An 11,171-nucleotide genomic window follows, 5' to 3' on the forward strand; every position below is an offset into this window, starting at 1 on the left:
CCCAGTGGCTCCTGAGAGGCTGGAGGAGCCCATGGAAGCCCATGGTGAGGCCACTTACATCCTCACACGGTCCTCTTGGCACGAGGCAGCTTGCTGGCCCTGGCTCTGCCTGCCAACCTAGAAGGTGCTGCTGGTGGCTGTGCCCTGGGCACAGAGTGACTCTCCCTGTGTGTCCTGTCTGTCCCACAGCCTCCTGCACCCCTGCCCACTGCCAGAGCGATGCCCGTGCCAAGCCATGCGCTTCCTCTCCCGTGTGTCTTGTCTTGCTCCCGTGTCGGAGCCATGGCTGCCATTCCTGCAAGGCTTTGGGACCATCAGCAGCCTTTCCAGGATGTGTTTGGAGCTGCTGGATGCAAACAGCTGGCTCCCCCGTGCCTGCCAGAACTGCTGCTCCTGCTGCTGGATGTTTTTTTTCCCCTTCTGGAGGGAACCTGTGGCTTCCTTCCCAGACCCTGAGACCTCGGAGCCACGGTCCAAGGCCACTGGCTTCCACCCTCTCCCGTGCTGCTGATTCATCACTGCTGGTTAGTTAAAAAATGGTAATCAGCAAATTACTGAAATATAAGTAAAATAAACAAGGTGGGCAGAGAACTGTGTGTGTTGCAGGGCCCCAGAGGCCTCGGGTATGTGCTGTGCCGGGCTCTTCCCGTTCCCTGTGCTCACCCCCTGTGCCGGGCTTTGCCCAGATAAGCTCCCCTGAGTGGGGGGTCAGTACCCAGCACTGCCTTGGGGCTCCCAGACTCTACCAGCCCTGCAGTCCTGCCCATGACTGGTCCTGGGGGGCTGCTCTGCTCAGTCCCTCTCCCTCCTACCCCGTGAGAGGAGGTCACTTAACCCCAGGGCTGAGCAGACTCTGGGGTCTGGGGTCCCTGCCCACTCTGAGCAGCTCCCAGCCAGGTGCTCTCCAGCCCTTCTTCCACCCTGGCAGCACAGCAGCTCTCTCCATCCCGGTGATCCTGCAGCCCAGGGGCTGCCTTCCTCTCCTTCCACAATGCCTGGTTTTGAAAGGTTGTGTGGCCATGGCAGCTCCCTGAGGGCAGCCAGGCCGTGTGTGCCATTCCTGGGCTGCCTGGGCTTTGTCCATATGCCTGTGTTGACAACTGAGCTGCTCTGAGTTAATTTGGCAGCAAGCTCTAGAACAGTTGTCAAATGTTTTACTGAAACCCGAGCGTGTTGCATCCACCGCCCTTCCTTCTGCTTCGCGCAGTTTACAATTAAATACCACCAGTTTTGCCCATATTCCACCTTCCACAAACCCCCGCTCCTTATTCCCGAGCCTCTCCGTCGCTGGCAGCTGCGGGTTCCTGTCGCTGCGTTGTCCCCTCGCGCGCGGGCACGGGCAGGCAGGTTCCCCGTCATTGTCACAATCGCTGCTCTTCCTGTTTTAGCAGGCAGCTGCCGTGCCTGTGTCACCGTTGTCAGGCACAGAGCGCTGCCCACCCGTGCTGTGCTGTGCCACTGATGGCCCGGTGCAGCAGCTGTGCCCTCCAGAGCTGGCGGCCACCCAGCCCTGTCCTGCACCACTCATCTCCCAGCTCCTGCCTCACCCCCATGAGGTGCCTCCACAGGGCTGATCCTGCAGGTCACCCCAAAGGGGATGCTGAGAGGGTGACAGTCGTGCGGGTGCCCACGAGCCCCCCCTTCCCAAAGGCACCATGAGTGACCTGGACCCTGTGCCCCTCTCACCTGCCTGAACACCCTGTGCTCCTGCTCCCGGCAGGTGGGAAAGTTTGGTAGAGCAAAGGTTGGACAAAGCTGGAGGCAGAAGCTGAGGTGGGAGGAGGGTCAAGGGATGGGACAGAGTTAGCAGCAAAGCAAGTCCTGAAGCACAAGACCCCTGCAGCATTTGGCTGTGTCACTGTGCTGGCCACGGGCCCTGGTGCCCGGTAAATGGAGCTCTGGGTGGGACCCCAACAGATCTGGGGAGGGGTTCCCAGGGTGTGCAATGGCTGGGGAGGGCATGGAAGGTGATGTCCTAGCCCAGTGCAGGGAGGTGACTGTGCCACCCACCTGTGTGCCTGGAGCAGGTGTGGCAGCCAGGGGATCTGTCATGTGTGTTTTGCTGCTGGGAGGGGTGGTGACACGGCAGTGCTGGTTTCAGTGCCCGCAGGGAGGGGTGAGCCGCCCGGTGACACCGGCCACGTCATCCTCACCCAGACGGGAGGCTGTGGGAGCAGCAGCACGGGGGCTGGGGGGCAGCAGGACTGAGGGGGCAGAACACCACCTCCTGCCCGGGGCAAACAGGGATGAAAGGCTTGCAAGAAACTGGTGCTGAGGGGTGGGGACTTCCCCAGGTGAGGCAAGGGACAGGCAGGGACAGGCAAGGAGCTGAGCAGGTGCATCCACAGAGCTTGGGGTAGGCAGGGAAGGGGTGCCAGGCCGGGCACTGGAGGTGCTGGAGCGCTGTAGAGCCGTGGCACGTGGGGTGGTTTGCCAGGAAGGGTCCTGGGCCCAGCTGGAGGCTGCAGTCCCAGCCCACGCGGGGCCCGGCGCCGGGGCAGCACATACGGGAAGTGTGTGCAGGAATGTTGTTTCTGTCTGGAGCCCTTGAGCAGGAGTGATGGGGCTCCAAGCCTCTGACGCAGAGCTGCTCCCTGTGCCCTGCCCTGCTCCTGTGGCAAGCATCCCCATGCCTGGGTCACCATGCACACCACAGGCCAGGTCAGTCAGTGCCGGGGTGTCGGCTCTGCTCCTTGGCCACGGAATGCTGCAGAGCCCATGGCACAGGAGCAGGGATGGGCTCAGGGCAGGGGGGCTGGCAGCTGCTTGGCTTGGCTGGTAACACACACTGGTACCCTACCTGCTGGCTGGGGAGTCTGGCTGTGGCACTGGCTCTCCCTGTGGCATCTGCCAAGTCCAAGTGCTCCCTTCCCTCTGCACAGGTTGTGTTCCCTCTGTGACTGGTGCTTGATCTTCCTGACCCGGTGCTGTCTCACCCGCACAAGATGCTGACTCTCTCCCACCCCACTTCCCCTTGCCACTGCGCTCCTGCCCGGCCCCTCACACTGCTAGAGTGCCCAATGCCATTCACACACCTGGGCCTGTCCTCCCCTCCTGTGCCCCCTGAGCCCTGCCCAGGGTGCCCAGCTCCTCAATTCTCACCCCCAGCTCCTCAGTTCTCCAACACCTTTGTCACCCTGGTGCACCCTGTGGCTGTGGCTGTTCGACCTCTTCCCTGGCCAGCTGGTGCCATGTTCCCTCCCTGGCTGACCCTGCTCCTGCTCACCTGCACAAGAGGAATAAAGCTGGGGAGGGTCCATGCTCTGGCTCCATACAATATCCCCAGTTGTCACTGCTGGCCCAACCAGCACTTCCCAGTAGGAGACCTGAAGCCACACAGAGATGTCACTGTGTCCTGTCAGCCCCTGCCCCGGGCAGGGATACAGGCAGGCAGCCAGCCCCCTCCGGGGTCCCAGACCAGTTTTCCCACAGAGGGTCTTCATGAGGGTGGCCATGAGTAAGGGCGTGGGAAGGGGCTGCGGTGGCTGTTCCTTCCCCTTTTGGGAGAAGTGGTGGTGACAGGCAGCCTCGTGGCTCGGGCAGTGTCTGGGAGGGAGGATGTCTGTGTGGTTTTTTCCATCTCACTTGTCTTTTTGGAGGTCCTGGGAGTAAACAGGGCCACAGGCAGCCCAGGTTGGGCACAGCTCCTGGGGTCCCTGCCAGCCACAGCCCTCCCCTGCCTGTGGCACAGCCCCTGGTCACCTCTGCCCTCCTCTCCCTCCATCCGCAGCATCCCTCCACATATGCCCATGCCAAGGGACCTGTGCCTTGCCCCAGCTCCCAAGTCGAGCTGGCCCAGGCAGCCTCTCATGGGGTTCATGCCAGCAGTGCCAAGCCCATCCCGCAGAGTTCCCTGTCTGGTATGGAGGGTGCCAGCACTACCAGACACGGGGGTTTCCCTGCTGCCCTTGCCCTGCTCCCTGCCGAGCCTCCAGAGAGTCACCAGAAAATCCCCCGGGATGATGCCAGGAGGAAGCTGGTGAGCGGGACCGTGAGTCAGTGGGAGCGGCCAGGCCGAGGGCAGAGCTGTGGTCAGCAACCCCCCACCGGGGCTCCCACTGCCCCAGGGCTGGCCAGGATGGGGTGCACGGTGTGTGGGGCACTGGTTCTTGGCTCCTCCTGCCATTGTTTGCTCCAAGCCCCCACTCTCCTCCCAGCCCCTTTCCTGCCAGTGCTGCTCTGTGCTGCTGGGTCGTGGCTCTGCCCGTGGGATGCCCCAGGCAGCACAGCACCATGGTGTGTTGTGGGGGTGCCATGGCAGTGTGCCCACGCTGTGGGAGCTGTGGCTCCTGCATGTGGTGGAAATGAGGGATGGGGATAGCATGAGAAAGGCCCAGGGATCTGCCACAGCGACAGAGAGGACAGAGCCGGATCTGACCCTCTGGCTGCATCCGGGAGCTGGCATCAAATGTCACCTTTCCTGAGCTGCCCCGGGGGTTCTTTAGCACCCAGCTCCACCAACAGCTCTGTGCTGTGGGCTGAGATCCTGGCAGCCTGGAGAGCGGAGGATGTGGAGCAGTGCCTGCTCCCCACATGCCTCAGGATCCATCAGCTGCAGCAGGTTATTGGAGCACTGTGACAGAGCCCCCTCCTTGCCTCGGCTGCTGGCTGGGCAGGGAGCACAGAGAGCCACTGCCTCCTGCCTGGCAAAGAGCTGGGCCATGCACAGGGGCAAGGGGGGCAGGCTGGAGGGGGCAATGGGATGATCTGGCTGTGGGGTCCCTGGGCTGTGTCCCGCTGTGAGGGATGCTTGGCTGGTTGTGTTTCTCACACCCGACACAGGATGGTGGCTGCCTGTGGAGCAACATCCTGCACCAGGGAACAGGGGCTGTTCTTGCAGGACTGTGGTGGGGAGTGAGGCAACCCCCTGATTTCTCACTGTTGCTTCCTCTCGTCAGGGCTCACACTACTGGGAGCTCCCTGTGCTGTGGCCCTGAGCTACATCCTGCCAGCACTGGGCACCTGGCAGGTGATACTGCCCCAGGGATGATCCCTCCCTTGGGCATTGGGGTTCCTCTGCAAGGGCACAGGGAGTGTGGCCCCCTCCTCTCACCATTCCCAGCTGTGCTGGGTGCCAGCATAACCTGCTTGTCCTCTGGCTGGGCCAGGAACTGCTGGTTCAGCTCAGTCAGAGCTGGGGTGATAGGGGGGAGTGGGTGGCTGCTGGGATACAGTCTGGGGTTGTTGGGAGCCAGGAGAACAGGCACCAACAGGAATGGGGGGAACAAGAGGATGCTCCTGACAAAGCCAGTCAAGGAGCCCTGTGAGCCTGGGTTAGCGAGAGCTGGGGCAGGGGATCCAGCCTGGGACCTGTGTCTCAGGCAGCATTGCTGGGCTGCAGCAGCCCTCCCTCCCCCCCGCTGACGCTGCGCCTTGCTCTCTGCCATCTGTTTTCCCCTTGCTCCTCGTCCCTGTTTGCTTTCCCCTTCACCGCTCCTGTTCCCACAAGCGTAGGCACTTTGGGAGAAGCAGGAAAACACCATCCCATGGCAAGGTCTGTGCTGTGTGGGGTGGGAATCTGAATCAGCAGTACCCTGCGGAGCAGCACAGGGAGGATAGGGCACCCCCATGTCCTATGGCACCAGGTGGAGTGTCCCCATGCCCAGAGCTGCTCCCGGGCAGGCACTGCCCCTGGTCCCCTGAGGCTCTGCCAGCTGGCTGAAGACATGTGGACTTAGAGGTACCATGGGGTGAGGAGCCACTGGGATCTCCAGTGCTGGAAACACTCTGACCCACTGGGGTGATACAGCTGTGGTGGGGACATGGGGACGGATGCAGTGTCCTGGTAGGGGTCCAAGCTTCCAGCTCTTGGGTAGGTGGGTTGCAGGCACTGGGGCTCAGACAGGGGTTCTGCTGTTGGTTCTGCCCCCATGCCCACCCAGGCCCCCACGAGTCTGCCTCTGGCACCATCAGCCCTTGGCCAGCCAAGCTCAGTGTCAGCCAGTGTGATGACACAGCTGCAGGATCCTGAGCACCCGGCCAGCCCCCAGTGACCCCCTGCTGTCCCCACAGCCACCACAGTCTTGGGGCCAGCAGGGCAGTGCCCTGTGCAGGGCAGCCCCAGGGTGGTTGTGCTGTGCTATGCCATGGCCCAGTGCATCTACCCAGCCACCCTCCCACGATCCTGTCCTTGTGTGGCTGCAGGATGCAGTGTGTTTAGTAAACAAGGTGATGAAACAGTTAAGGCAGCGATCGGAGGAGCCTGAGTCTGTGTTTCGTCACCGTGGGAAGGGAGTGAATCGGCGCTGAGGGGTCTGAGGGTGACTCATTGCCCTCCTGGCCCATAAATAGGAGCAGGGAGCCTGGCAGCACCCAGAGCAGACAGCGGGGACCAGCATAGCCAGAGCCCTCCTGCCACCAACACACCATGGCACTCCTCCTCCTGGCCCCGCTTGCCGTGGGGCTGCTGGCTGTCTCCTGCTGTGCAGCCCCTCTCCAGGGCAAGCCACAGGCAGTTGTCACCTTCCCGGGGGATCTGGTCAGCACCCTGCCGGATCTGCAGCTGGCAGAGGTGAGGGGAGCGTGGCCCTGTGGTCCCCTCCCAGCACCCGGGATCTCAAGGGGCTCCCGGGGTGGCAGCGAGGGGATGCAGGCAGAGCCTGAGAGCTGTCTCTCTCCTTGAGCCCTGGGAGGTGCCCAGGCTGGGATGGGTGCCTGAGGGTGCCGGAGCTCGCTCACCCTTGGGCCACCTTTGCTCCCCAGCGCTACTTGCTGCAGTTTGGCTACACCACAGAGGCGGAGGCAAAGACCGGCAGCAGGCACGTGTCCCTGGGCAAGGCGCTGCGCAAGATGCAGAAGCAGCTGGGCCTGGAGGAGACGGGGGAGCTGGATGCTGCCACGCTGGAGGCCATGCGAGCTCCCCGCTGTGGTGTCCCCGACGTGGGAACCTTCCTCACCTTTGAGGGGGACCTCAAGTGGGACCACATGGACCTGACGTACCGGTGAGTCTGCCCTGGAGATGAACCCTTCTGCCCGCGGGGCGATGGTCTCAGGGGGATGGAGACAGCCTCAGGAACCAGGTGGGCAGCAGCCTCTGTTCAACCCTTGTCTGGGCTTGGTGCTGCTGGCACAGCTGGGTGTTGGCGCTGCCAGGGCCACGCTGGTACAGCAGCAGCATCTGTTCCCTGATACCTGGGAGAGCATTGAGCCCCACACCAAGGGTGGTGGTGGCTGCTTTGCCCAGCCATGCCAATGCTGCTGTCTCCTCCTGGGATGGGGGCACATCCCTGTGCAGAGCAGGGTCATTTCTGCATGAGGAGGGGACCTGGCAGCACTGATCCACTGCATCCCTGGCAGGGTGATTAACTACTCCCCTGACCTGGACCGTGCCGTGATTGATGACGCCTTCAGGCGGGCGTTCCAAGTGTGGAGCGATGTGACCCCCCTCACCTTCACCCAGATATACAGTGGCGAGGCAGACATCATGATCATGTTTGGCACCCGAGGTGATGTTCTGTGGGCAGGCAGGGAGCGAGAAGGGGGCTGGTGATATATCCTTCCTGTGGGATCCTTGTCTCACATCTCTTTGCAGAGGGTTCCTCTGCCCCAACATGTGCCAGCAGGGCTTGGCGGTCTGTGTGCACACTGGGGGCATGAGGGCTCCTCTGGCAAGGCCAGCTCTGAGGGTGCTTTTCCCTGCAGAGCACGGGGACGGATACCCCTTCGATGGCAAGGACGGGCTCCTGGCCCATGCTTTTCCCCCGGGCCGGGGCATCCAGGGTGATGCCCACTTTGACGATGACGAATTCTGGACACTGGGAAATGGCTTAGGTAAGGGCAGGGCGTGGCGGGTCAGGGTGTCTGATGGCACCAGCCCCAGGCCTGGCATTGAGCTGCCCCTCTCTGAGCAGTGGTGAAGACCCGTCATGGGAATGCCAACGGTGCCGAATGCCACTTCCCCTTCATCTTCGAGGGCCAGTCCTACTCCCAGTGCACCACGGAGGGGCGCAAGGATGGGCTGCCCTGGTGTGCCACCACTGCCAACTATGACCGGGACAAGAAATACGGCTTCTGCCCCAGCGAGCGTGAGTAGCAGTTTGGCCACAGCCCCTGCCCAGCCCTGCAGTGCCCGGGGTCCTCCTCACTCCCCCTTGCCCCACAGTCCTCTACACCAACGACGGCAACAGTGATGGGGCCCCCTGTGTCTTCCCCTTCATCTTTGACGGCACCTCCTACGATACCTGCACCACGGACGGGCGCTCCGACGGCTACCGCTGGTGTGCCACCACCGCCAACTTCGACCAGGACAAGAAATACGGCTTCTGCCCCAACCGAGGTGCCAGCGGGGTGGGACAGGGGGGCAAGCAGGGTGGGCACATGAAGGATCTCAGGGCTGTCAGTGTGGCTGGGGCCAGCCCCACTGACATTGCACTGCAGACACGGCGGTGATCGGCGGCAACTCCCAGGGGGACCCGTGTGTCTTCCCCTTCACCTTCCTGGGGCAGTCCTACAGCGCCTGCACCAGCCAGGGCCGGCAGGATGGCAAGCTCTGGTGTGCCACCACCAGCAACTACGACACCGACAAGAAGTGGGGCTTCTGCCCTGACAGAGGTACTGTCCCCTATGCCTGCGCTCCTCTTTGTGCTCCCCAGATCCACGCTGTGCCACCGCACTCACTGTGGGGCCCGTGGTCTCTGGATGGCACATCCTGTCCCATTGTGCCCCACTGGGTGCTGAGGCCGATGCTTTCCCCCAGGTTACAGTATCTTCCTGGTGGCTGCCCATGAGTTCGGGCACTCACTGGGGCTGGACCACTCCAGTGTGCGTGAGGCCCTGATGTATCCCATGTACAGTTACATCCAGGACTTCCACCTGCACCCCGATGATGTCCAGGGCATCCAGTACCTCTATGGTGAGCAGCTGCACCACAGCTGGGCACATCGTGGGGCCCACAGCATGAGGCTGGCCCCAGCTTCACAGCCTGCCCTGTATTTGCCCAGGTCGTGGCTCTGGCCCTAAGCCCACTGCACCTGCCCCCACTGAGGAGCCCCAGCCCCTGCCCACGCAGGAGCCCCAGCCAGTGCCCACAGAGGAGCCCCAGCCCCTGCCCACGCAGGAGCCCCAGCCAGTGCCCACAGAGGAGCCCCAGCCCCTGCCCACGCAGGAGCCCCAGCCAGTGCCCACAGAGGAGCCCCAGCCCCTGCCCACGGAGGCTGGCAGCACCTCCACCACTGAGGAGGAGGAGGAGGAGACGCCGGAGCCCACAGCTGTGCCCATTCCTGTGGATCCCAGCCGGGATGCCTGCATGGAGAGGAACTTTGACGCTATCACAGAGATCAACGGGGAGCTGTATTTCTTCAAGGATGGGTGAGCAGCAGCACCTGGCACCTCCTTCCCTGGCCAGTGCTGGGGTGATGAAGGGATGTGGGGGAGCAGGGGGCTGTGCTGGGGGTGTGAGGGGCCACCGGGCTGTGCCAGACTGGGGTGATCAGGATGGCTAACCTTCCCCACTAGGAAATACTGGACCCACTCACCCTTCTGGAAATCGGGCATCCAGGGTGCCTTCTCTGTTGCTGACACCTGGCCTGGCCTCCCAGCCACCATCGATGCCGTTTTCCAGGACTTGCTCACCAAGAGAGTCTTCTTTTTTGCTGGTGAGCTCTGCCCCCGCCACTCTTGGCCCCGGTGCCACTGGCAGCCGGGGTGCCCCCAGGGCCAGCTGACACCTCCACTTATCTCCCACCACAGGTCGGCAGTTCTGGGTGTTTTCTGGGAAGACTGTGCTGGGCCCCCGGGGGATCGAGAAGCTGGGTATAGGGAAGGAAGCCGGCCGCATCTCGGGGGCCCTGCAGCGGGGCCGTGGCAAAGTGCTGCTCTTCAGTGGGGAGAACTACTGGAGGTGAGCGGGACCAGAGAGCAGCAGTGCCTGCCCATGCCCCTGGCAAGGGGCTGGGAGGGGGGTTCTGAGCAGCCTTGAGCACAGCCCTGCTCTCCCACAGGCTGGATGTGAAGGTCCAGAGGGTGGATAAGGGCTACCCCCGTGCCATCGACGACGTTTTCACTGGTGTTCCCCTTGACTCACACAACGTGTTCCTCTACCAAGGTGAGTGGAACCTGGTGGGTGGGTGCCATGTGGATACCCCCAGGCTGCCCCAAGCCTCCTGTGGGCAGGGATTGCATTGCCCTGGTCCTGGACTCAGGGTGCTTGGGTGTGTGGGGAATGGCCTTGGGGTAGGGCACGCCATCAGCTCCAGAGGGTCCTTGCAGAGGGGCTGGCAGGAAACCCAGCAAGGTGCAGGGTGCCAGGTGCCTCTGCTGCTCGGGCAGCCACTGGGATGGGTCCCCGCATGGCCAGCCCCCCTCTGACCCTCCATTCCCTCTGCCCCCTCCTTGCCCAGACAAGTACCACTTTTGCCGGGGCGACTTCTACTGGAGGATGACACCGCGCTACCAAGTGGACCGGGTGGGCTACGTCAAGTATGACATCCTGCAGTGTCCCCAGCACTGAGGGCCCGACCAGCCGCTGGCTCAGCCGGCGCTGCTCCCTGCCCACCACTCCCAACCCGCGGGCTCCCGTTTCACAGGCTGACCCCCGGGGGCCTCCTGGCTGTGGCCAGCCCCAGCCGAGGAAGGGGCTTCACCATGTCCCTGGCAGGAAAGGACAGGGGGTCCTGGGGTCACCTCTTGGGAGCTGCCCAGTTCAGGGAGCCCCAGATGGGGAGCAGGACTCTTGCCACAGCTGGCATCGTGTCACCCCTGCCAGCGCTGGCTCCACAGCACAGAGGCGTTTGCCTGGTGCAAACCGCACACGGATTTGAGACAAATTTGTCTTTTTCCTGAGCCAGCGATGCCAGATTGGGCTGAGCCCCACTGGGAACTGGTGCCTGGGTTCGCACTGGGGCGGGACATGGGGGTCTGACCACTCCTACCTGCTGCCCACTCCACCAACCACCTGCTCTGCCAACCACCCGCCCATTTGTAATAAAGACAATTCTTTGGACACAGACTCGAGTGTTCCATCAGCGGCTGCAGCCACGGGGCAGAGAACCCCTTCCTGCCGGGGGCATCGCCCTCCCCTGGGCTGGGGTGTGCCAGGGGGAAGGGGCCACTGGGTGGGGGGCTGCCACCAAGTCCCCATGTGCTAAGGACTGTGGATCCCTCAGGGACACTGGATCTCACCGGGGAGGATATCCGCTGGTCCCAGTATCACCCGCCATCAGCCCTATGCCAGG

At 63.0% G+C, this 11,171-nt stretch overlaps 1 protein-coding gene across 1 annotated transcript; it reads left to right on the forward strand.

Moving 5' to 3' along the window:
- The first annotated feature begins 6,197 nt into the window (after positions 1-6,197).
- MMP9 (matrix metallopeptidase 9) lies at positions 6,198-10,941 on the forward strand. The gene is made up of 14 exons (XM_029960331.1): positions 6,198-6,511; positions 6,703-6,941; positions 7,297-7,445; positions 7,642-7,770; positions 7,851-8,024; positions 8,102-8,275; positions 8,377-8,550; positions 8,696-8,851; positions 8,940-9,019; positions 9,113-9,306; positions 9,454-9,593; positions 9,688-9,838; positions 9,939-10,042; positions 10,338-10,941. The coding sequence occupies exons 1-14, from the start codon at positions 6,368-6,370 to the stop codon at positions 10,445-10,447; spliced, it is 2,118 nt and encodes a 705-aa protein (XP_029816191.1). The 5' UTR covers positions 6,198-6,367; the 3' UTR covers positions 10,448-10,941.
- Positions 10,942-11,171: the final 230 nt, after the last annotated feature.

The sequence above is a fragment of the Manacus vitellinus genome, unplaced genomic scaffold (assembly GCF_001715985.3).
Source record: "Manacus vitellinus isolate BGI_N305 unplaced genomic scaffold, ASM171598v3 scaffold_26_pilon, whole genome shotgun sequence".
NCBI lineage: Eukaryota > Metazoa > Chordata > Aves > Passeriformes > Pipridae > Manacus > Manacus vitellinus.